We start from the raw sequence: 22,111 nt of genomic DNA on the forward strand, positions 1-22,111 counted from the left end.
CAACTGCTAGTGCACTGGCAGTGACTCCTCTTCCCTCACATAATTTTTCTACAAATTGTTGCATTTATACTTTAAGTATAGAAGGAAGAAAATAGACAAATGTTTTTAAACAATAGGAAAACTACAGGAGTGGCAAAACCCCTTTAGTTTTAAACAGCATTGTTTAATATTGGTAAAAAAAAGCATAAAAACAGGAGTTCAGATGTGGTGAAAAAACAAGGTGCATATGGTTTCATCTTGGAGTGTTTGTAGAGAGCAAATCTACATGTACATCCTAGTGTCCATTAGCTGCACAGCTCAGAGTTTTACTCTGTGGTAGTTGCCACAAAGGAAATAATGTATTTATAGTTAGTCATGTAAAAATGTAAACTAAAATTAAAAAAAAAAAAAATACTAGAAGCAAGAACCACATTAGTGAAGTCACTTCCTTCGATCAAAGAAGTTGCCAGTTGGAATAAGTCTCTCTTCTGCTCTTCATAGTGGTGTACTTCTCAAATGATTCAATGTTTACTGGGAGAAAGAGTATAACATACACACAAACTGTACTGAAACTATCCTATCATATGTAAAATTGAGCACTTCAGTGGCAGTCCAGGATGCTGAGCATCTAACAAGATCAGATAATAAATAGATCAGTAGAAGAATGGTACACTATTTATATCTTTTCATGGTGTTTTTTCTAGTTAGAGGGGGGAAAAAATGAATCGTTGGATGTTAAAAAAATGGTAGAAAGTCCTTATTGTCCCCTCTAAACCTTGTCTTCACATTATCATTATCATGGATAATCCATTTCAAGTTTTAGCAGTACAGGCCACATGGCTAAAAATAAATCCGGTTGGAGAAATTCTCTAAATAGCTTTCATTTGTATATTTGTATTTCCATTGTTAGTAACAAAGTGCAGTCCCATCATTGCTTATAATTTTTTTAATCCATAATTAATTTAAATTTTCTACAACTCTACTAAACTCTTCTAAAACTGTAGAAACCAAAGGTTTCAAAAAAGCAAAACAGGCAATTCAGTCATTTAAATAAAAAAAATCTCATCCAAGAAATATAAGGCACTAATTTTAATCTTTAAAAACTTTATTGGTAAAAATGGGTTTGCTCTTAAGATGCAGGGAGAAAGCAATAACCACAGTGCGCTCAAGAAATCCCAATGACAGCTCTGATGAGACAAACTCAGGACAACGATTTTCTGAGAACAGAGTGGGAACAGAGAAAATGGGGAACCCTGTTGTCTCACCCAAAGTGACAAAGAATCCAATTTAAACATTTATATAGCAAATTACATTAAAGAAATACCATAACCAGTGGCATTTCCCATATTTAGTCTGTATCACTGAGGTATTTATATTTGAGAGTTTACTTTGTAATATGCCCCTGTTATCCTCCAGTAAGCTTACAGCTTAATTTTTATTATAGAAAAAAATAGCAAAAACACTTCACTTGTGGGGCTTTGCTTCATTATATTGTAATTTAAGACATTTTGACATTTCTTTACAAGCCACAGCAAAATGAAACCTACAATGGAATACCTATTCATTAGTTTACAAATTCCAACAATGCAACTTTGTACTCTTATAAGGTAGTACTAAATACAGGAAACTGTGTCTATGTTTCATTAAAGCCCCCCAAACCTTTCCCATTAGACGTTTAGAGTAGCAATATAGAACTTACTTAGCACATCCAAATGCCATTAATCTGTATTTGTTATTTACTGCCACACAAGTTCCATCAAAAACATCTTGTGCCCAAACACCACGGAGCTGCTGCAAGGGGGATTAAAAAAAAAGGAGGCTTCAAGAGATGTTATTTACGCAGCATATTAATTCATGTAAGTGGGCCCAATCTGCATCCCTCCATACATGGACCTCCCACTGAATTCACAGATGTGACCAATGACCATAGAAGACATGAGGCGCTCTGAGACTGGAGGACTGACTACTGCATTGGGCCAAGAGGAATTAAAACCTACATTTTTTTAAATTTTAAGATGTCCCCTCTTTTTCAAGATAGAAATTATGTCCAGATAAATGTCTTCAAATGTATGCTATATCTTGATAGCCTGAAGCAAAGCATATCTGTCTTTTTCTTTTAAATATGGCAAAGGAACAGTCCATACCGAGCTGTCACTCTTGTTAGTTTCTGATTTTTACCACTTAAGAGAACACAATGTTTTGTAACATTTTTTAAAATGTTGCTCTTTAATGGAGGCATTGAGACACTTCAGAAAATGAGGATGTTGACACAGAGATCCCAAGTCAGATCTCTATTCTTTTACCACAGCTCTTGGTAAAATAGATCACACTTCTATACTGGAAAAGCCCAGAATATTTTTGAAGGCACTGATGATATGTTCTAAAAGTTTGTCTTTTAAATTACAGGAATGACAAATTATAAAACCATGTAACAAGCACAGTTTACCTCAAAAACTGACATCCTTCTCCATTTTTGTAGGGTTGTTGTAAAATTTAGTTAGGTGCATAACATGTAAAAATGCCTGTGAAATTATCTGGGTTATGGGCTTTAATTTAATGAGAGGTCTGGTTAAGCAAAGGAAAACAGATTTGTAACATTTATTGTAAACCATGTGCTTTTATGGCACTACAGAAAAATAAGTAGAATGTACCAAGCAAGGCTCATGCAAGTAAAAAGCATTACCAAATCCAAACTGAAACTGATGGATCTAGATAATACTAAAAATTTAAGCAATATAAAATCCAGGAAGCTGAAAAAGCCTTCTATAGAGAATAAAAAAGTCAAGTAAGGAAATCTAACAAAACAAAGTTGAATATATATTATTAAATATAGGCAAAAAGCCCCTAAATACCTGAATGTTAAGGAAAATAGTTATTTCCCCCTGTATGGGTAGTTTGTAGGCTAAATTAAAAGTGAAGAAAACATCTCAGAAAAGACCATAATTCTCTAATAGAAACATTAGAAATCATACCTATAAATGCGATAGGCACCTCTCAAAGCACTTAAATCAATAGTTAGGCAGAATACCACCTCTGAGGTATTGCACAGCTGGGGAAAACATCCATTCTATTATTCCCTGTTTATAGATGGTAACAGGAAACCAGTGGCAGAAACAGGAATAAAACCCCAGAACTGGGAACATAAACAAAGTGACAGATCCTGAGCTGTTATAAACTAACAGTTTAATCGACTTAACGAGAAATATGCCAATTTTCACCTGTTCTCTATCTGCCCCCAGATCTCTTAGCATCCTGTCCTGTGCTTTCCCACAAGGCCACAATTCCTGCCCTAAAAATTATTAATTCCAGTGATTTTTATGGACTATAGTAGTTTTATTTGTCCATATTAGTCATGTTAGTGGAAGTGGCTCTACAGCTAATACACCTCTACCGTGATATAACGCTGTCCTTGGGAGCCAAAAAATCTTACCGCGTTATAGGTGAAACCGCATTATACTGAACTTGCTTTGATCCATCCGAAGTGCGCAGCCCCCTCCCCCCGGAGTACTGCTTTACCGCATTATATCCGAATTTGTGTTATATCAAGGTAGAGGTGTACTGAAGAATTCAGATGAATGTCAAGAACTCATTTAAAAATGAAAAATTAACGTCAAGAGACATGCGTCATAAGAGCAGTAAGTAAACTGTACCTCAGCCGTGAATCTACTTGATATTGGGGTAATGAAACCAACTCTGCCATCATTAAAAACAGCAGCAAACCCATCAAGTGTGGCACAATATTCCATATCTCTAATGTGTACATCTTCAAAGCCCGAGAATGAACCTGCTGATGAAACAAGAGCAATTATTAAGAACTGTCATCACAATCATTTTGCTAACCAGAGTTTACAATCTTTCAAGTATTCTCTCTGTGTGTAATAGGATCTCAGTACAATAGGCTAGATTATCTACATTTACAGAAGAAAAGAACCTCTCTCCTCTTCAGTTGTTAGAGCAGAAAAAGTTATCAGACTTAGATTTTTGATGTAGAAGGTATTTTTTCCGTAGTATCTAACCAATAAAAAAGGGGGATGGGGACAGAGGTGGGAAAGTACCTCGAGAAGACTGCAGGTCTACAGAAAATGGTACTGTAGATAGGTTGATGGCCTTCCTTCCATTTGTCATGCCATCCCAGTGAATAAGGTGGAGCAATCCATCAGCAGTAGCAACCAGTAGGTCCTCCAGCATGGACTGCAAACTGAGGAAAAGCAATTGTTACTCTGCAGAGATGGGTTGTCTAAACCAAACACTCAGAGGACTATTCATGTAACAAAATGCTACTTTATAACACTGTAGATAAACAGATGTCTGGAAGCAATTACTCAAGTTACACTGTGGAAGATGTAGTATGCAGTTAAAAGGTTTATCAAGATATTGAACTAACAAAATATGAGAGGTGTTTCCACTTCTCCAAGAATTCAGAGTTCATGAACATTGAATGGATAAATTAGCAGTGTTACGGATATCTGAACCCCTGATGAAGACTATTTTCTTTTTGTGAAAGTGAAAAATGTGTAAAATTATTGGAAATAACAATTACTTAACCATCATACCAGATTACTGATATTCATAGATTATAAAACCAGAAGGGACCACTGTGATCATCTAGTCTGAGCTCCTGTATAACAAAGGCCGTAGGACTTCCCTGAATTAATTACTGTTTGAAGAGGAGTTTATCTTATCAAAGCTTTATGTGACAGCTGCTAATCTGAGACCTATACCTACTGTCAGAGTGAAAAATACCTGTTGTTGCTAAACCCCTCCCAAAAGCCAGGCTCCCTACAATTTAAAATAGCTAAAACCTGTATGCTGTATTATGCACTATACTGAATTTTCACTTACTAACTTTTTTTTTTTTTTTAATTTATTTTGTTACACTTTCTTTGCCTGTCTGGCTTCAGTTCAGTTTCTTTCCTATAGCAGAACGTGGTCTCTTTCTACCCCTCCCCAAGTTATTTTCAGTGTTTTCCTCCTTTCTTCCTCTCCTTTTCTCATTCCCTATCACTCTTCCTCCCAACATCATGTTTCCTATCTCCTACCTATATTCTCTCCCCATCTCCCTCAATCCCGCATTTCCTCTACAACCCACTCACTCTTCCACCCATCCACCAATGCACACCCCTTAATTTTCATGACTCTTCCACAAAGGATTTAGGAAATTTACCAGACACCTAAATAGCAAGAGGCTATTAGGCAAAAGGTCAAACATTTGGAGGGATGCTCTTACCCATAGCCAACACCCATTCAGTGAGAAACCTTCTGCTGGGAAAAGGGACAATACTAGGATTCTGACCCAGGGTGCTGTCCCTGGACTATTTAGGCAAATGTAGGTGTCTGATAAAGCTGAGTGCCCCTTCCTCCCCGCATCTAGAGCCTCCTGGCTTTCTACAAAGCTGGGCAGAGGGGTATGTAGAGTGAAGGTTACTAGATTCTTTTCAAATTCACTACTGCTCACAGGATACTGAATGGCAGAAGCTAAAACTAACAAAACTCTGACCAGTTTACACTCTGCTTCAGCATTGCAAAGCTCTCAGGCAGATGTAACAGAACAGTTTGCATGCAGACATAGGAAAACATGTTATTATCACTGTATACTCCGATTATGTATGTTTCACTATCAACAACCTAGAAACTTAATTTTTCTCAAATGAAGTCCTAGAATCTGCAGAAGTTGAGGGTGCCCGGAAAGATTCCTTCTCATTGTGGAATTAATGTATCATTCCACCTCATAAAAGCAAAGAATCACGCAAAAGATGTTTATTTTTCCCAAACAAAATATTTTATATGCACTCTGAACCCAGTGCCAAATTCTACATAGAAGCACACAAGCCAAAATACACAATTTATAGTGGAGACACTGAAATAATCCTTTGCTAAATTTATTCTGATTTCTAAGGCTATTTTTGAGTTTTCATAATCATGTCTACCAAAATTACTTTAATGTTGCATATTCCAGTGTGTAATACATATACAAAGTTCAAAATTAAAAATTTTTACACCTACTGTAAATATTTTTCAAAATTTCCCACAGAATATATTAAGGAGTGATGAGGGTGAGTACGATTCAAGTTACAACATAAAAAAAAATCTGAGGTCCATTGCTTGCTATAACTAAAAAACACACATCTGAAGCAGCGCTACCCATTTAATTCCACAATGCACTATTCATAACTTAGTAAAAATTAAAACATTGATTTGTATTCCTTAAATATTTGCAGAATGAGTCAAAAATAGAGGTTTCCTTTCTACAAGACTATGCATATAGCACACATCATGTATATAATTCGTGTTAGGATATAGATATTCAAGCCTGTTTGTAAAGGCCTATACTTTAAGAATGTAGGTCTATGTTTATCATTTAGATAGTTATAGAGGTATAAAAGAAAGAATCTGTGTAAGGGCCTTCTCTCACTGTGACTGTCTGAGGCCCTGTTCTTAGGCCAATGCCTCTGGCTAAGAGGCAGCCACAAGCTGGGAAGCGTGTGGTCACATCCTCAGATTTCAAACTAGCCATATTGAAATAAGACAATCTGGGGCTGATAGGAAGATGATCCGATCTATTACCTCCAGAGAAAGGGAAGAGCCTAGAAGATGTAAAAGGAAATTTAGTTTGATAGTTTTCTGTATGGTAAGAACTCACTTATCAATAGACACAGCTGGGAAACCCTTATGTCTGTACAGATGTAGTTGTGAAATCCTCACTTCTGTGTTGTTTTGTCATTATAGTTCCCACTTTGCTATGTTTATTTGCATGGTCTCAGTCTGGTTCTGTGATTGTTTCTGTCTGCTGTATAATTAATTTTGCTGGGTGTAAACTAATTAAAGTGGTGGGATATAATTGGTTAGCTAATCATGTTACCATTTGTTAGGATTGCTTAGGTAAATTTTAGTAGAATGATTGGTTAAGGTATAGCTAAGAATATTACTATATAAATTAGGGGCAAACCGGAAATAAGTTGGGATTCGAAAATAAGGAAAAAGGAACTTGGATTTAAGCTTGCTGGAAGTTCACCCCAATAAACATCAAATTGTTTGCACCTTTGGACTTCAGGTATTGTTGCTTTCTGTTCATGCGAGAAGGACCAGGGAAGTGGGAGACTAAAGGAATAAGCTCTCTAACAATTCAGTACACACAAGCACCCCTGAAAAGAGGAGGCTAAATGGAAGTTAAAACTCATCTGCGACTTGTGTTTATATTTCCTCTCTCCCTCTTCTTTCACTATCGTTTTTGTGCCTTCTTCCATGCCACCCCTACACTTGGAACTTCCTTTTGCACATCTGTGAATCATGTACCCATCCTCTTTTTTTTCAAGTCCCATCTGAAAAAAAATCACTTCCATAAAACCCACAGACACTACCCCACAGTGCTACAGCTTTAAAAAAAAGTCACTCCTATTATAAACAATCCAGACTGAGTTTCTTTCTGAGTAATCCAGTGCACTTAAATTTATGATGTTTGTTTAGATTCTTTCAGTGCAGGAAATAGGTCTTTCGTCTTATATTAATGCTGAGCACAGTGTGGACACTTCAATATAGTACCTTTCAGCGTTGCGGGGGGAAGGAAATGTGCTCACCAATGGAAGAAGGAAGCTTTCCCTGGACTTCACAGGTCAAGTTCTCCACTCAGCCTTTGTCTCTGCCCTAGCAGGTTTAGTAGGTATGAGGACTGGTACCACCATTCTGTATACCATACTACTCTGTATTTTGCATGAGCCAGACAGAATATAGAAAAGCTATTTGAAAAATAGCTAAGAGTTTCTAAAGGGTGTACAAATGTGCAGCAGCGCGAGTAACCTGTACAGGATGTCTACATTAGATGTTTGTACTGATGCTGCTACACCAGGGCAAAAAATCCACACCATAGACAAGGCCTGTAGACAAGCACCGAGGCGAAGTATTTGTGCAAATAAGTTTCCACTTTCCATCTACCAATTAGCAACTTAGATTTTACTTTCTTTGGTCTATTTTCTCGTTCCACTCCCCGCAACTTGTTGTTTAAAAAAAAAGCTCCATTATTGAGGCAAAAACTCTAGATAGACACATGTATGATTATATACCACACCTGGTGATAGATGCTTGCAAATCCAGCACTTTCTTCATCTCTAGATTTAACGAAGGAGCACATTGCTCTTCCTTATAACGTGGCGTCCCCTTCACATGTGGGCTTCCTCTACAAGAAAAATCAAACATTAAATTGAAATAAGCTGATTGTGGTCTCAAGTGGTAATGATTATGCAGATCCACATTTCTCACTCAGTTTTTTCTCTTGAAGTGTAACTACAGATGCTTAAAAAGAACAGGAGTACTTGTGGCACCTTAGAGACTAACACATTCATTTGAGCATAAGCTTTTATAGGCTAAAACCCACTTCATCAGATGCATGCAGTGGAAAATACAGTAGGAAGACAGATGGATATATATACACACACACACACACACACACACACACACACAGAGAACATGAAACAATGGGTGTTACCATACACAGTATAATGAGAGTGATCAGTTAAGGTGAGCTATTACCAGCAGAAGAGAAAAAAAACTTTTTGTAGTGGTAATCAAAATGGCCCATTTCCAGAAGTTGACAAGAAGGTGTGAGGAACCGTAGGGGGGGAAAATAAACATGGGGAAATAGTTTTACTTTGTGTAATGACCCATCCATTCTTTATTCAAGCCTAATTTAATGCTGTCCAATTTGCAAATTAATTCCAAATCAGCAGTCTCTGTTTTTGAAGTTTTTTGTTGTAATATTGCGACTTTTAGGTCTGTAATCAAGTGACCAGGGAGATTGAAGTGTTCTCCAACTGGTTTTTGAAGGTTATAATTCTTGACATCTGATTTGTGTCCATTTATTCTTTTATGTAGATATTGTCCAGTTTGGCCAATGTACATGGCAGAGGGGCATTGCTGGCAGATGCTTACAGATGCTTACTTAAGAATAACTGACACTAGCAAAATTAAATATTTTGAATGCAGTTTTGATAAATTCACATTAGATTTATTCTTAGTCGTATGATCCTAGTCCAGCCTGAATATTAGAGATACTTGAGCCTTGATAAATTTCATTATTAACCAGCGTATTTGTCTGAATGCTGTTTATTAGCATGTGACTATATACTTTGTTCATTACTTATGTCAATTTTGATTTAATGTTAATTACACTTTATGCTATAACACAATGCTGTATATTTTATAAAATTAATGGTATCTTTCATATGAAACTTCTCTATAAAGTTTACTACTAAATCTTTTCTGAGAGGTGAAGAGAGTCCAATTCTCATGGTGATTCTGAAGAATGAAGTTTTGCAAACAATGACTTAGCAGGTCTTTGTTGTATTACAGAGGTTAAACACATTAACAAGATACAAGCATTTCAACAATGCTTTTCAGAGGACTCAACATTTATACCAACATTAATTCTGCATCACACCTCATGAGAAGTAGGAAAGCATTTATTACTTCACACATGGGAAAATGTGAGGCATACAGGTCCCACGAGTCAGTGCCAGAGCTAGTAGAACAAAGCAGTCCAACTACCAGTCCCCTGCTTTAACAGCAGACCATCAGGTCTAGCACCTTATAGATGTGAAATGCTTTATCTTAACTTTTTTTCACGTTTCACATCCCTAATTCTTCCCTGCTAGCCATAAACTTGCAGTTATTTTAAACCTCAGCTCAATCCTGCTGAAATGCAACACAAAATGCTAGAATTTTCATATTAAAATACTATGTTGCAGGAGCACTCATGCAAAGCATCCAAAATCCAAAGTTTTGTGAAGCTATCACAACAGAAGGTAATTCAAGTATGGCCAAGTGTTAAATACATTTATAGTTATGATTCATAAACACAAAATTCTACACAAAAAATAACCCCAGGTTTGTTTGAAAAAAAGTCACAAGAGGAAGAAAATTTGTCAGACAAGGTGACCATTACCACAACAGCCTAAACTTTACCCCACTGCATAAGCATTGCAGAAAACATTGTTCTTTGGGTGAGATTCTCTCTCAATTACAGGTTTCAGAGTAGCAGCCATGTTAGTCTGTATCCGCAAAAAGAACAGGTGCCACAAGTACTCCTGTTCTTCTTAGAGACTAACAAATTTATTTGAGCATAAGCTTTTATGGGCTCTCGATTACCACATTCTCAGGATTCACCCCACAGCTTTTGTTTAGCAATATTATTTAGAGGAACATGCTGTGTTTTAACAAACAAAGGTAGTAAATACAGCAGACAGCCTCATAATTCACTGTTGTCTACCATTCCATTGGTTGTTCCTGTAACATCAACTCAAAGGAGTGCAGCTCTACACTAAAAGAACAGAAGTACTTGTGGCATCTTAGAGACTAACAAATTTATTAGAGCATAAGCTTTCGTGGGCTACAGCATATGCATCCGAAGAAGTGGGCTGTAGCCCACGAAAGCTTGTGCTCTAATAAATTTGTTAGTCTCTAAGGTGCCACAAGTACTCCTGTTTTTTTTTGCGGATACAGACTAACACAGCTGCTACTCTGAAAACAGCTCTACACTAATCTTCCAAGGTCAGAGCTACATCATCTATAGCACAGCACTGGTTCTCAACCAGGGTACATGTACCCCTACCCCTGGGGGTACGCAGAGGTCTTCCTAGTGGTACATCAACTCATCTCAATATTTGCCTAGTTTTACAACAGACTACATAAAAAGTAGAGTGAAGTCAGAACAAATTTAAATTTTATACAGAGAATGACTTGTTTATACTGCTCTATATACTATACACTGGAATGTAAGTTCAATATTTATATTCCAATTGATTTATTTTATAATTATATGGTAAAAATGAGGAAGTTGGCCATTTTTCAGTAATAGTGTGCTGTGACACTTTTGTATTTTTATGTCTGATTTTGAAATGGGTATTCAAGACAAATCAGACTCCTGAAAGGGGTACAGTAGTCTGAAAGGTTGAGAGCCACTGAACTATAGTAAAGAGGAAATTTCAGGAAAAAGCTAGTGTGTACACACAGTTTCTACATATATAATGTTAACACTGCTTAGAGAGGAAGGCTTTTGCAGCACTCACAGAAGTACACAATACAAACATCTGGAGCCAGTTAATACGAATGCATTGTTTCTGCAGAACAGCAAATCTCTCTTAGGAGAAAATACAAATGATACAGATTAAAAGAAAAAAACACTGAATACATCACTGCTGGCTGGAAAAGGAACACCAAATCTCAGCTGGTGTACGCAGACATAGCTCCTTTGGAAAACAAACAGAACTCTCATAAGCCACAAAGCATCTTTTTCAAAAAGATAAGTGGTAATTTTGAACTGTATTTACCACTAATTCCATTATTCTATTCACCACTAATTACTGTTCATTAATTAACTGCTGATTATAATTTTGCAAATAAAATGTATCTCTTATTATCCAAATACCACAAAGGGAGAGACAGATCAGTTTGATGAATTAAACAAAAATATTTTATAATTTTTAAGTTAACATTGTAATCTCTTCTTTCTCTGTTCATTGAAGAAATTTTTCTAATTCTTACATGTCAGATTCTGATTTAAAAGATAAACACTCTTTCTTACATAATACGAATACAGTTTAAGAAGGTGTATTAAAATCCAGACGTATACTGTGTTCAGAAATGTCAGACATTTTCATGAGTCGGTTTTACTATTTAAATCACTTTGACCTTTAAACCATAAATGCATGTTGCTGACAGAAGCAGGAAGGAATGTTTCTGTGTTGCCACATCAGCAGCTACTGCACTTCTATTCAAATTCTAAGTAACTCCAGTGATTTCATACAAGCACTTAAGAGGGATGAAAACATTTTCCAAAAGCCAAAGAACTTGATGTCTATGAGCCTGTGACACATTTTCTGCAGAACAATACTTGCATTAAAATGTACAGGGAAAAAACCCTTGCTGAAGAAATTTTTTTTTTTTTTTTTTTTTGCGCGCGCTTCTTTACAGGGTAAGCAGAGGGCCCAAAAAGTTTCTCCATTTGTTCCTCTCCATTGGGAATTCACGTCTTGACTAGTACCCTGGATGACTGAAGGCCTGGCAGAATTATGTCAGATGCCATGAAACAGCATATTTTTATCTAAGAGATAAAGTTGGGTTTTATTCACTATTTAAAACTTCTGATTTTGGTTTTGTTACTTAATAAATATAAATACAGAATCATAGACATGTAAGACAGGAAGGGACCTCCAGAGGTCATCTAGTGAGTCGATCCCGAGCTGAGCCAGGAACAAGTATACCTAGACCAACCCAGACAGGTGTTTGTCTAACCCATTCTTTAAAACCTCCAAAGATAGGGATTCCACAACCTCCCAGTGATGTATTTAAGTACCTAAGTATACTAATAGTTAGATAGTTTTTCCTCATATCTAATCTATATCTCCCTTGCTGCAAATAAGATTACTTCTTGCCCTGCCTTCAGTGGACATGGAGAACAATTGATCATCTTCTTTATAACAGCTCTTATCAGGTATCTCCCCCATCCCAGTTTTTTCTCAAGACTGAACGTTCCCAAGTTTGTTTGTTTGTTTAAATCTTTCCTCATAGGTCAGATTTTCTAAACCTTTAATCATTTTTGCTCATCTGCTCTGGACTCCCTCCAGTTTATCCACATCTGTCTTAAAATGTCCCGCCTGAAACTGGACACAATACTCCAGCTAAGGACTCACCAGCGCCAGGCAGAATGGGACAGTTACCTCTCATGTCTTACATATGACACTTATGTTAATACATACCATAATTATATTGGGCCTTTTTTGCCACTGCATTACACTATTGGCTCATATTCAATTTGTGATTCATTCTAACCTCCAGATCCTTTTCTGCAGTACTACCTAGCCATTTATTCTCCATTTCATATTTGGGCACTCAATTTTTCCTTCCTAAGTATAATACTATATATACTCATTCATTAGCCCGTTCGTTTATAAGCTGACCCCCCCCAAATGGATAGGTAAAAATAGCAAAAACTGTATGACCCTTTCATAAACTGACCCTATATTTCAGGGATTGGAAAACTTTGGCTCCTTGCCCATCAGCGTAAGCCGCTGGTGGGTCGGGATGTTTTGTTTACTTGGAGCACCTTCCGGTAAACAAAACTACAATGTATTAGAACAGGGATCGGCAACCTTTGGCCCACAATCCGCCAGGGTAAGCACCCTGACGGGGCAGGCTGGTTTGTTTACCTGCGGTGTCCGCAGGTTCGGCCGATCACGGCTCCCACTCTTTGATGCGTCACTTTTTATAAGCTAATCCCCGCTCTTTGATGCGTCACTTTACCAAAAATATTCAACTAATGAACGAGTATAAATGGTACTTTGCACTTGTCTTTACTGAATTTCATCCTGCTGATAACTTACCAATTCTCCAATGTACCAAGGTTACATTAAATTCTAAGCCTGTCCTCCAAAGTGCTTGCAAACCCTCCCAGTTTGGTGTCCTCTTCAAATTTCATTAGCATACTCTCCACTCTATTAATGAAAATACTGACCAGTATTGGACCCAAGACAGACTCTTTAGTGACCCCACTAGATACACCCTCCCAGTCTGACAGCAAGTCATTGATAACTACTCCAAGTATGGGTTTTCAACCAACTGTTCACCCACCATATAGTAATTCCATTTAGATCACATTTCCCTTGTTTGATTAGGAGAATTTCATGAGGGATCGTGTCAAAAGCCTTACTAAAAATCAAGATACATCATGTCTACCACTTCCCCCATCCCTGTCAAAAAAGGAAATTAGGTGGTATGGCATGATTTATTCTTGACAAATTTATGTTGCTATTATGTGTCACCTAGTATCCTTTAGGAGCTTTTACGAACTGATTGTTTAATAATTTGTTCCAGTATCTCACCAGGTATCAAAGTTAGGCTAACTAGTTTATAATTCCCTGGGTCCTGTTTGTTCCTCCTTCTAAAGGTAAGTATTGTGTTTGCTCTTCTCCAGTCCCCCATGAGTTCTTGAAGATATTTGTTACTGGTACTGAGATTGCTCCGACTAGTTCCTTAAGTACCTAGGATGAATTTTGTCAAGCCCCGTCAACTTGAATAAATAGAACTCATCTAAATATTAATTTAGCCTGTTTTCCCTATTCTGGCTTGTGTTCCTTTCCCCTTGTTATTAATGCTAAGCATATTAAACATCCACTCACAATTAACCCTTTTATTGAAGGCTGAAGGAAAATAGGCATTAAAAACCTCAGCCTGTCTGTTAAAAATTTAACATTCCTGATCTTTAAAAGTGAAGACCTGAGAATACTCCCATTACATCCCTGTGATTCAAGGACAGCCTTCAGAAAAAATCAGGAAGAAAAAATTTTATGTCCCTCATATTTCTATGGTAAAATATAAGAATGGGGGAAGGGAACTGCAACTTTCAGGCCTTCTTTAATACATCATAAAGAATCAAAGAGGCACAAATTCTTATCCTGATAAGATTTCAGACCACAGAATAATTCCTTAAAAATATTTTAATTATAAGTCAATCTCATGTCACCTATGATACATATATATTTCACTGCACAGCTAAGATCATGAGTACTATATGGTTATTATAGAGCTAAGAGAAGCATTTTCCAAATTATGACATTCACATTTTAAGTGAGAAGACTAACTTGGTGTAAAACGACTAAATTGTTTAAAAATAATTCCCATTTAATTGCTGCACCTCTTCTCTCCAAAAAAATCTCTCACTTGTCTTCATCTTTTCCCATCTCCAACCCCATTCCTTCTTGTAGGTGAGCAACACTGTCCTCTCCAGACTAATACATTGGTTTCCATTTTGTTTTCGAACAATGCAGGTATATCCTGTAAATAAGGGCAGGAAATCTAAACAATAAACACAAAAATTTGTTACAGGACTTGCAAAATTAAGAACTTTACTTGCATATAAGCAGGGAAAGAGGTAAGAGGAAGCATGAGATACCATTCCCACTGAAGTCAATAGCTTCCATCAAAAAACTGATGCAGGGATGAAGGGAATAGGTTTTCTTATTTCAACAAAAAATGCGCAGTTTTAGTCAAAGGCAGCAGCAGCACTGGGCAAATATACTGAGTTCCACTTCACTGGAAATGTTTGCACTCTGTTCCTAAAAAATATGCTGAGCAGACTAATAGTATAGCACAGTGACAAACCTGTACAATTTTGAGTGGGAAGTGAAGGAGCATGAAGACCTCCATGTCGAAAAAACCTGAATACCTGCCATTTGATACACCCTGCTCCATTCCAAAGGCAAAATAATTCATCCTTCAGAAGTATTTTTAAAATGAGCCCTGTGATAAGTCAATGCTAGCAGAAATGATAAAGCAGTACCCAGAAAAGAGGTAAATTCCAACAGAGGCAGAGAAAGCATACTAACCTTTCTTTCAATTTGGTGTTGCTAAAATGTTAGCAAGGGGTTCCCATGAATCCCCGTCAGTCCAGTACGTAAAAGATATTTTATCTTTAAATGAAGATGCAAACACCAATACAGTGATTCCTTTTCTACTGAAAAGATATGGGTAACGTGTAACAAATATCCAAAAGCCTGTTGCACCAATCTCCCACTACTTCTTTAGCCAACCTTACTACAGAAATATACCTCCTTTCCAGCCTTAATCAGCCCTGGTATCTGCACCTTGCCGGGACACTTTTGTGGTTTACTTTATATTTACAAATTATTGAACATTAAATAGTGCCATTATTAACTAACCAACATCAAGTATTGTGCCATGGGGAAGGCATTATAGAGAGGTCACAATTGCCTGCTTCAGAAACTACCCAAGGGTCCATAAAAATGAACTACAAAGATTTTTTTAAATTGGATTTGTGTATTTTTTGCTTCTTTGTAATGTGTGAGACAGGCCTGAAATGGTCTCCCTGAGCCATCCCACCATGCAAGTCCCCTTTTACTCAATTATTTTCAGCTTACAAGTATTAAGAAAAAATAAATGTGGTCTTCTCTGGTGTTTCTGGAGGACTTCATTTTGGAATTGGTCTCAAATGTTTATTTACACCTTAGTTGAAGAATTAATAATGTGAACAACACAAGCACTACTACACAGCATTTTAGAAATATAATGGTGTTTGTATCAGAAAGGATGAACACAGAGTGGTGTCCAAGAGGGAGCTTATTGTTCAAGTATCATTTTATAATTTACGGACATGTGAAGGGAACTATTAGAAGATGTATGGAATTTATTATTTTAAAACTAGCTCGCGCATAATGGACAGATTCCTTTTTAGGAAAGCTGGGAGAGGTGCTGTCATAACCAGAAAATGCACAGAGTGCAAGCATTGCATATAGGCAGATCCAGATGTCAGAAGGCAGTGAAACAAGTGAAAGATAAAAGTTTTAACAATTTAAATTCCGTAATTGTTAAATCACTTTTGGTCCACAGATGCTGGAGCCAATAATGATAAGACGACAGAAAATATCATATTGCCTCTATATAAATCCATGGTATGCACCTTGAATACTGCGTGCAGATGTGGTCACCCCATCTCAAAAAAGATATATTGGAATTAGAAAATGTTCAGAAAAAGGCAACAAAAATGATTAGGGGTATAGAACTGCTTCCATATGAGGAGAGATTAATAAGACTGGGACTTTTCAGCTTGGAAAAGAGGCAACTAAGGGGGGATATGATAGAGATCTATAAAATCATGAGTGGTATAGAGAAAGTAAATAAGGAAGTGTTATTTACTCTCTCATAATACAAGAACAAGGGGCCACCAAATGAAATTAATAGGTAGCAGGTTTAAAACAGACAAGAAAGTATTTTTTCATGCAACGCACTGTCAACCTCTGGAACTCTTTGCCAGAAGGTGTTGTGAAGGCCAATACTATAACAGGGTTCAAAAGGGAGCTAGATAGATTCATGAAAGATCGGTCCATCAATGGCATCCCTAACCTCTGTTTGCCAGAATCTGGGATTGGGTGACAGGGCATGGATCACTTGATAACCTGTCTGTTCATTCCCTTTGGGGCACCTGCCATTGGCCACTGTCAGAGGACAGGATACTGGGCTTGATGGACCTTTGGTCTGACCCAGTATGGCCGTTCTTATGTTCAATTTACACAAGAATAGGCAAAGAATTGCCCTCAATAGGCTAACCAGCAAATACCTGCAGAAAAATAAATTAATCTCCAACATTAAAGACTAAATCTTTGTGATCATGCCATTCGTGGAATGTAAAATCATGCTTGCCAAAACATGTCCTTTCCACAACACCTTTGCAAGATAGTTTGAAGCTTCAGACATTAAAAACTTTGTATTCAGAGACAGGCATTATAAATAAAGAAATCGTATTACATACTGCATAAGCAAATTATGTGAAGATAAATCTCCACCCAACCACTTGTGACACTCCTGCTACTGACAAAAAACTCCAAAAGGCAACGACTTAAGACAGATCCTGGCTGCACTGACAAATTAAACCATTTTAGATTAAATGTTTAAACATGGTTCATGCCTACAGTTTAGTCAGTGTCTGGTCCGCACAGACCAGGTATAAGTCCTTTATAAAGCACATTTTAATGCAGTCTTCATTAATGTGTCTACATTAGAAAAGTGACCCTTCACTGACACTTCATTGTCTAGCATGTTTTCTATAAAGGGTTCTGAAAACTGTTTGGCCTCAACTGTATAAAAGCAAAAACAACAAAGAGTCTGGTGGCACCTTAAAGACTAACAGATTTATTTGGGCATAAGCTTTCGTGAGTAAAAACCTCACTTCTTCGGATGCATAGAGTGAAAGGTGCCACCAGACTCTTTGTTGTTTTTGTAGATACAGACTAACACGGCTACCCCCTGATACTTGTATAAAAGCAATAAAACAAGTTAAATCCAGTTGAAACAATTCCAAACTAGGTCACTCTCTAGACTTAATTTTCACAAAAGCCATTTTAACCCAATGGTACCCAATCCACAATACAGGCAAAACTATGACTGAAAGCTTTTAAAGTGAATTCTAGCAGACTTTTTTCTAGACTAGGTGGCTGCCACAGGATGCCACCTGTAATGCTGAATCACTATGAACTGGATTTTCAGACTGAAGGAAATGTACGAACAAGCATATTTCAGCATCAAATACTGAGACAACAACTAGTTTGTTTACTTTGTAGCTTCCATAAGCCAAGCTCACTGCACATACCAAGGGTTCCCTGTATTTCTCCATTCCACTCCACAAGCTCCCCAGGAGCCACTCTCCCATTCCCCTTTATTTCAGGGACCTCCCTGTAACTCCCCCACCCACTCTTTCATGCCTGGAGCTGTGTGCGCCCCATTCCTGGGTTTCTGTGCCCCACCCATACCAGGGTCCTGTATTCTCTGCACCCATATTTCAATGCCCTCCTTTCCTCCACCCATGACAAGGGCTCTATGAGCCCCCACTTTCCCCTCCCCCCATTCCAGAGTTCTCCTATTTCCCACGAGGGGCTTTGCGTACTCCCATTTCCCCTCCCATGGCAGGGGTTTGCGTGTGTCCCCATTTACTCCTCATGGAAGGGGCTCTGCCTGCCACCCATTACTTTTCCCCCATGAAATAGGGTGTCTCAATCTCTCCTTGCCAGGGGTTGTGTGTGTCTCCTTACTAGGGTCCCACATTCCCACCCCCATGCCAGGACTGTGGGCACACCCCTATCTCCCTCCCACATTACCTACATTCATTCAGGATTTCGACATGTTAAACTCTATTGGGAGGATGAGTATAGATGAGATAGGGGTAGTATTATGCTGGAAGGTGTTAACAGGTATTATCAGTCAGTTGTTTGATGTACAGCTAATTGAGAAGGTGCCTGACACTCCAGCTGTGATAAACAGATGGCAGGAGCTCCATATGTTCCCCATTTTCAATCTTTTGGTAATCGGATTTCCAAATCAGTGGGCTGCTAACCACAGATGCCAAGAACATTCCCGGAAAGTTTGGGATTGATTATATATCATGTTCAAAAGATCCCCCACTGCATACAAACAAATGCCATCAAGTTGAGTGTATGGCCTCGCAAGCTCAGGCAACTAGAGTTTCATAGACTAACATGGATGGTATAAAACTTTTTAGACTGTTACGTGCTAGCAAATACTGTCCTAATATAACTCCTTTGTTGCCAACAAAGGAAGGTGTAACTGGCCTAGATTTAGTTTCATATATAATATAAAACTTGCCAATGAAGAACAGCTACCTATCTGAACCATATAGCTAAATCACAGTCTAGTACAGTATCAAGCTTATTTCCCACCAAAGATGCTTTGACAAAAGTTATGTAGTATTCAAATAACTATATACCACTTCATCCCTTTGATGCAGATGTTGATATTCTAGAGTATAAAAATCAAACCTCTGACCATATTAACCTTATCCTACTAAATCACAGGAAACTCAGCGATAAAGGTAACAATCTCTATACATTTAATCTTGCTAAAAAAAGATAGTGGCAGTGGGTAAAATTTTCAGGAGTACAGGTGACTTAGACCCAAGTCCCAATTTTAAAGAGTGACTTTAGGCATAAATGTGTGACTTAGTGGGCTGGGAAGGGCCTATTCAGGCCTTAGGAGAAGCTTCTCTCCCACCTGGTGATGAGCCTTCCTGAGAACACCCCAAACAGCCTGTGAGTAATGGCTGCTATTACTTTACAAGGACATGTGATAAGACCACATGATGCTGGACTCCATCAGTATTTTTCCACAGACTGGTCTGGGAACCAAGCTTTGAAACAAAGGATTCCTGCCATATGCAAAAGCTATATAAGGCAGGGGAGTGACATCATCTGGGGTTCTTCACTCCCCACACAAGACGACTCCTGGAAGCACCTGAGGAACAAAGACTGAACTGGGGGGAAGTGGTAGACCCAGGCTAAAGGGATTTCTAGCCTGTGTCTGAAACACCTGGGGATTCCAAGCTGCAAACCAACTGTAGTTTGTGCCTTAAGAATCTGCAGTCCGCTTGTATCATCAGTTAGGGTGAGAGATTGTTAATTCAAATCTGATGTTCTAGTACATTACGCTTAGTTTGTGTTTTTGTTTACTAGATAATCTGCTTTGATCTGTTTGTGATCCCTTAACATTTTTCTTTTGTAGTTAATAAACTTGCTTTTTGCTTTCTCTAAACCAGTGAGTGAGTGAAATGCATGGGAAATCAGGAGTAATTGTGGCACCTTAGAGACTAACACAAGTACTCCTGTTCTTTTTGCGGATACAGACTAACACGGCTGCTACTCTGAAGCATGGGAAATCGTAGCTCAAGGGGCAAAGGCTGTTGCATATTCCTCTCCTTATTGAGGAGGTGGCAAACTGGCAGGATGGTATTGCTCTGGGGTCTTAGGCTGGGAAGCTGGTGATTATTTTGGCTGTAGCCTCTCCATTGTTGTTTCTCATGTAGTGGCTAGTCAGAGAGCCTGCATGTAACTGAGGGGGTGGGGGGAAGAGCTTTCTACCCCTATTCATGGGACCTCTGTTCTCAAGATACCTTAAAAGATACAGAGACAGCAAGAATTCCAATTTCTTGCTTCAAAATGAGACCCCCTAAGAACGGTCCCTCCGCCCCCCACCCCAAGAATGTTTCTTACATTTAACCCTACAGGACAGTTGCCATGCTATACTCCTTATAAAATATTTCCCCCTCAAAAATAAAGCTTACATGAAGAGAAACTTTCAGTAAGTACCACATTGTGATCAGTAGTTAGCAATTTCATACTGACTTCCTTGGTGTTGATCTACTTGTACACTGGAATGGCTGGAAAACCATCTGATGACATCGGCATTTTCTTCCATTTTATTTAGCTAAGTTGAGACCAACATGAATTCAGTTCCCAGAGAATAGGATCATTAAAGCCTCCCATGCTCATTTAATAAGTAGACTTTTTCCTGTATTTGCATGCAATGCCTGAGAGAATGACTATAATTTGTCTACAAAACTGGGTGTTCCTCTCCATGTTCGTAATTCAACACCATTCCAACTACGACTCAATAGTCACACCTCCAAAGTAGGAGAAGGCTGACAAATTAAAGGAAATATGGGGATGAAGCAATTAAGCCCAAACTCCTTCCAGCAGAGGCCGTATTCTCAAGAAAAATCTGCCTTGGAAAATTTGGGGGGTAAAAACCCATAATGGGAAAAAATTGAGTGAAGAAGTAAGAGCACCTTAATAGCAGAATTTGATAGATTAAACTCAGTCTTCAGTCTGGGCAAAGACACAGAAATTAATACTTTAATGAGAACAATGTGCTTTAGGAGATACGTTGTCATCTGTTTGGACCCAGTTTTCTGTAAAGCTACCATGTAGCAGTTAATACCAATTTATAAAGGTTGTATCTACTCAACTGAGAGAAGTTTTTTTAAGAAAAGGTTAGATTTTGTGGAATACATAAAGTTACAGAATCTGTAATTTTATGCATCTATTACTTTCTACTTAGCTATCTAATTCTCCAAGTGTATTCAATTGCATTTTTAAAGATATGGGATGCGATTATCCAGGCACTTGGCTTCTCCAATTCAAGGCTTAAAGTGAGTGATTTTAACAGGGGGCTTCAAATGAGCTAGTCAGCCTGGTTTTCTACTAAGTCACTTCCACAAAAAGTACCTTTTTGTAGCTTTGGATAAAATCAGAAACCAGTACTTTGGGGCCAATTGCATAAGGGTCAAATAGAGATTTAGGCATGTAAAATCTTGATGTTGAAGTTTATGAAATTCTACTTTTAAATGCAAGTTAGAAATTTAATAAGGCAAGATTTTCTAAACTACTGTAAGCTCTTAATTATCACTTCAAAGACTGAAGTTAAAGAAACTTTATTAAAGTTGAGTCAACTGTTCTGATCTTTGATGGCCATTAGCAGTACTTGTTTCCCAAATGGAGGCAGAAATACATGTTGCAACACTGTCCAAATCCTCTGTAGTTGCTGACAATTTAGCAGAAGCTGATACAGACCACGAAGTATGAGGATATAAGGACTTATCTGATGCAAATGAAGACCTGATACAAGCATTCTAACTTATTACTGAAAGCATTCATATAATTTTTGCTTTAATGCAGCTATGAGAGGCTTTTGAAGATTTAAGTTGTTTAGACAGCTTTTTTGATATTTCAAGAAATTTACCAATTAGTAAATCCTTTTTACAACAAAAGAGGTTTCCCCAGAGACC

General features: G+C 37.8%; 1 protein-coding gene across 3 annotated transcripts in view; it reads right to left on the reverse strand.

Annotated features, from left to right (window-relative positions):
* The window catches only part of RIC1 (RIC1 homolog, RAB6A GEF complex partner 1), an 86,548-nt gene that overhangs the window by 34,788 nt on the left and 29,649 nt on the right, over nucleotides 1–22,111 (reverse strand). For 2 of the 3 annotated variants that reach the window (XM_034774328.1, XM_034774325.1), the window contains exons 4-7: nucleotides 8,042–8,149; nucleotides 4,035–4,177; nucleotides 3,630–3,766; nucleotides 1,679–1,770 (exon numbers count right to left, since the gene is read on the reverse strand). In XM_034774328.1, the coding sequence (XP_034630219.1) occupies nucleotides 1,679–1,770; nucleotides 3,630–3,766; nucleotides 4,035–4,177; nucleotides 8,042–8,149 (480 nt within the window). The remainder of the gene's footprint in view (nucleotides 1–1,678; nucleotides 1,771–3,629; nucleotides 3,767–4,034; nucleotides 4,178–8,041; nucleotides 8,150–22,111) is intronic. The other variant, XM_034774326.1, reaches the window with a different exon arrangement.

Source organism: Trachemys scripta, chromosome 6, assembly GCF_013100865.1.
Source record: "Trachemys scripta elegans isolate TJP31775 chromosome 6, CAS_Tse_1.0, whole genome shotgun sequence".
Lineage (NCBI taxonomy): Eukaryota > Metazoa > Chordata > Testudines > Emydidae > Trachemys > Trachemys scripta.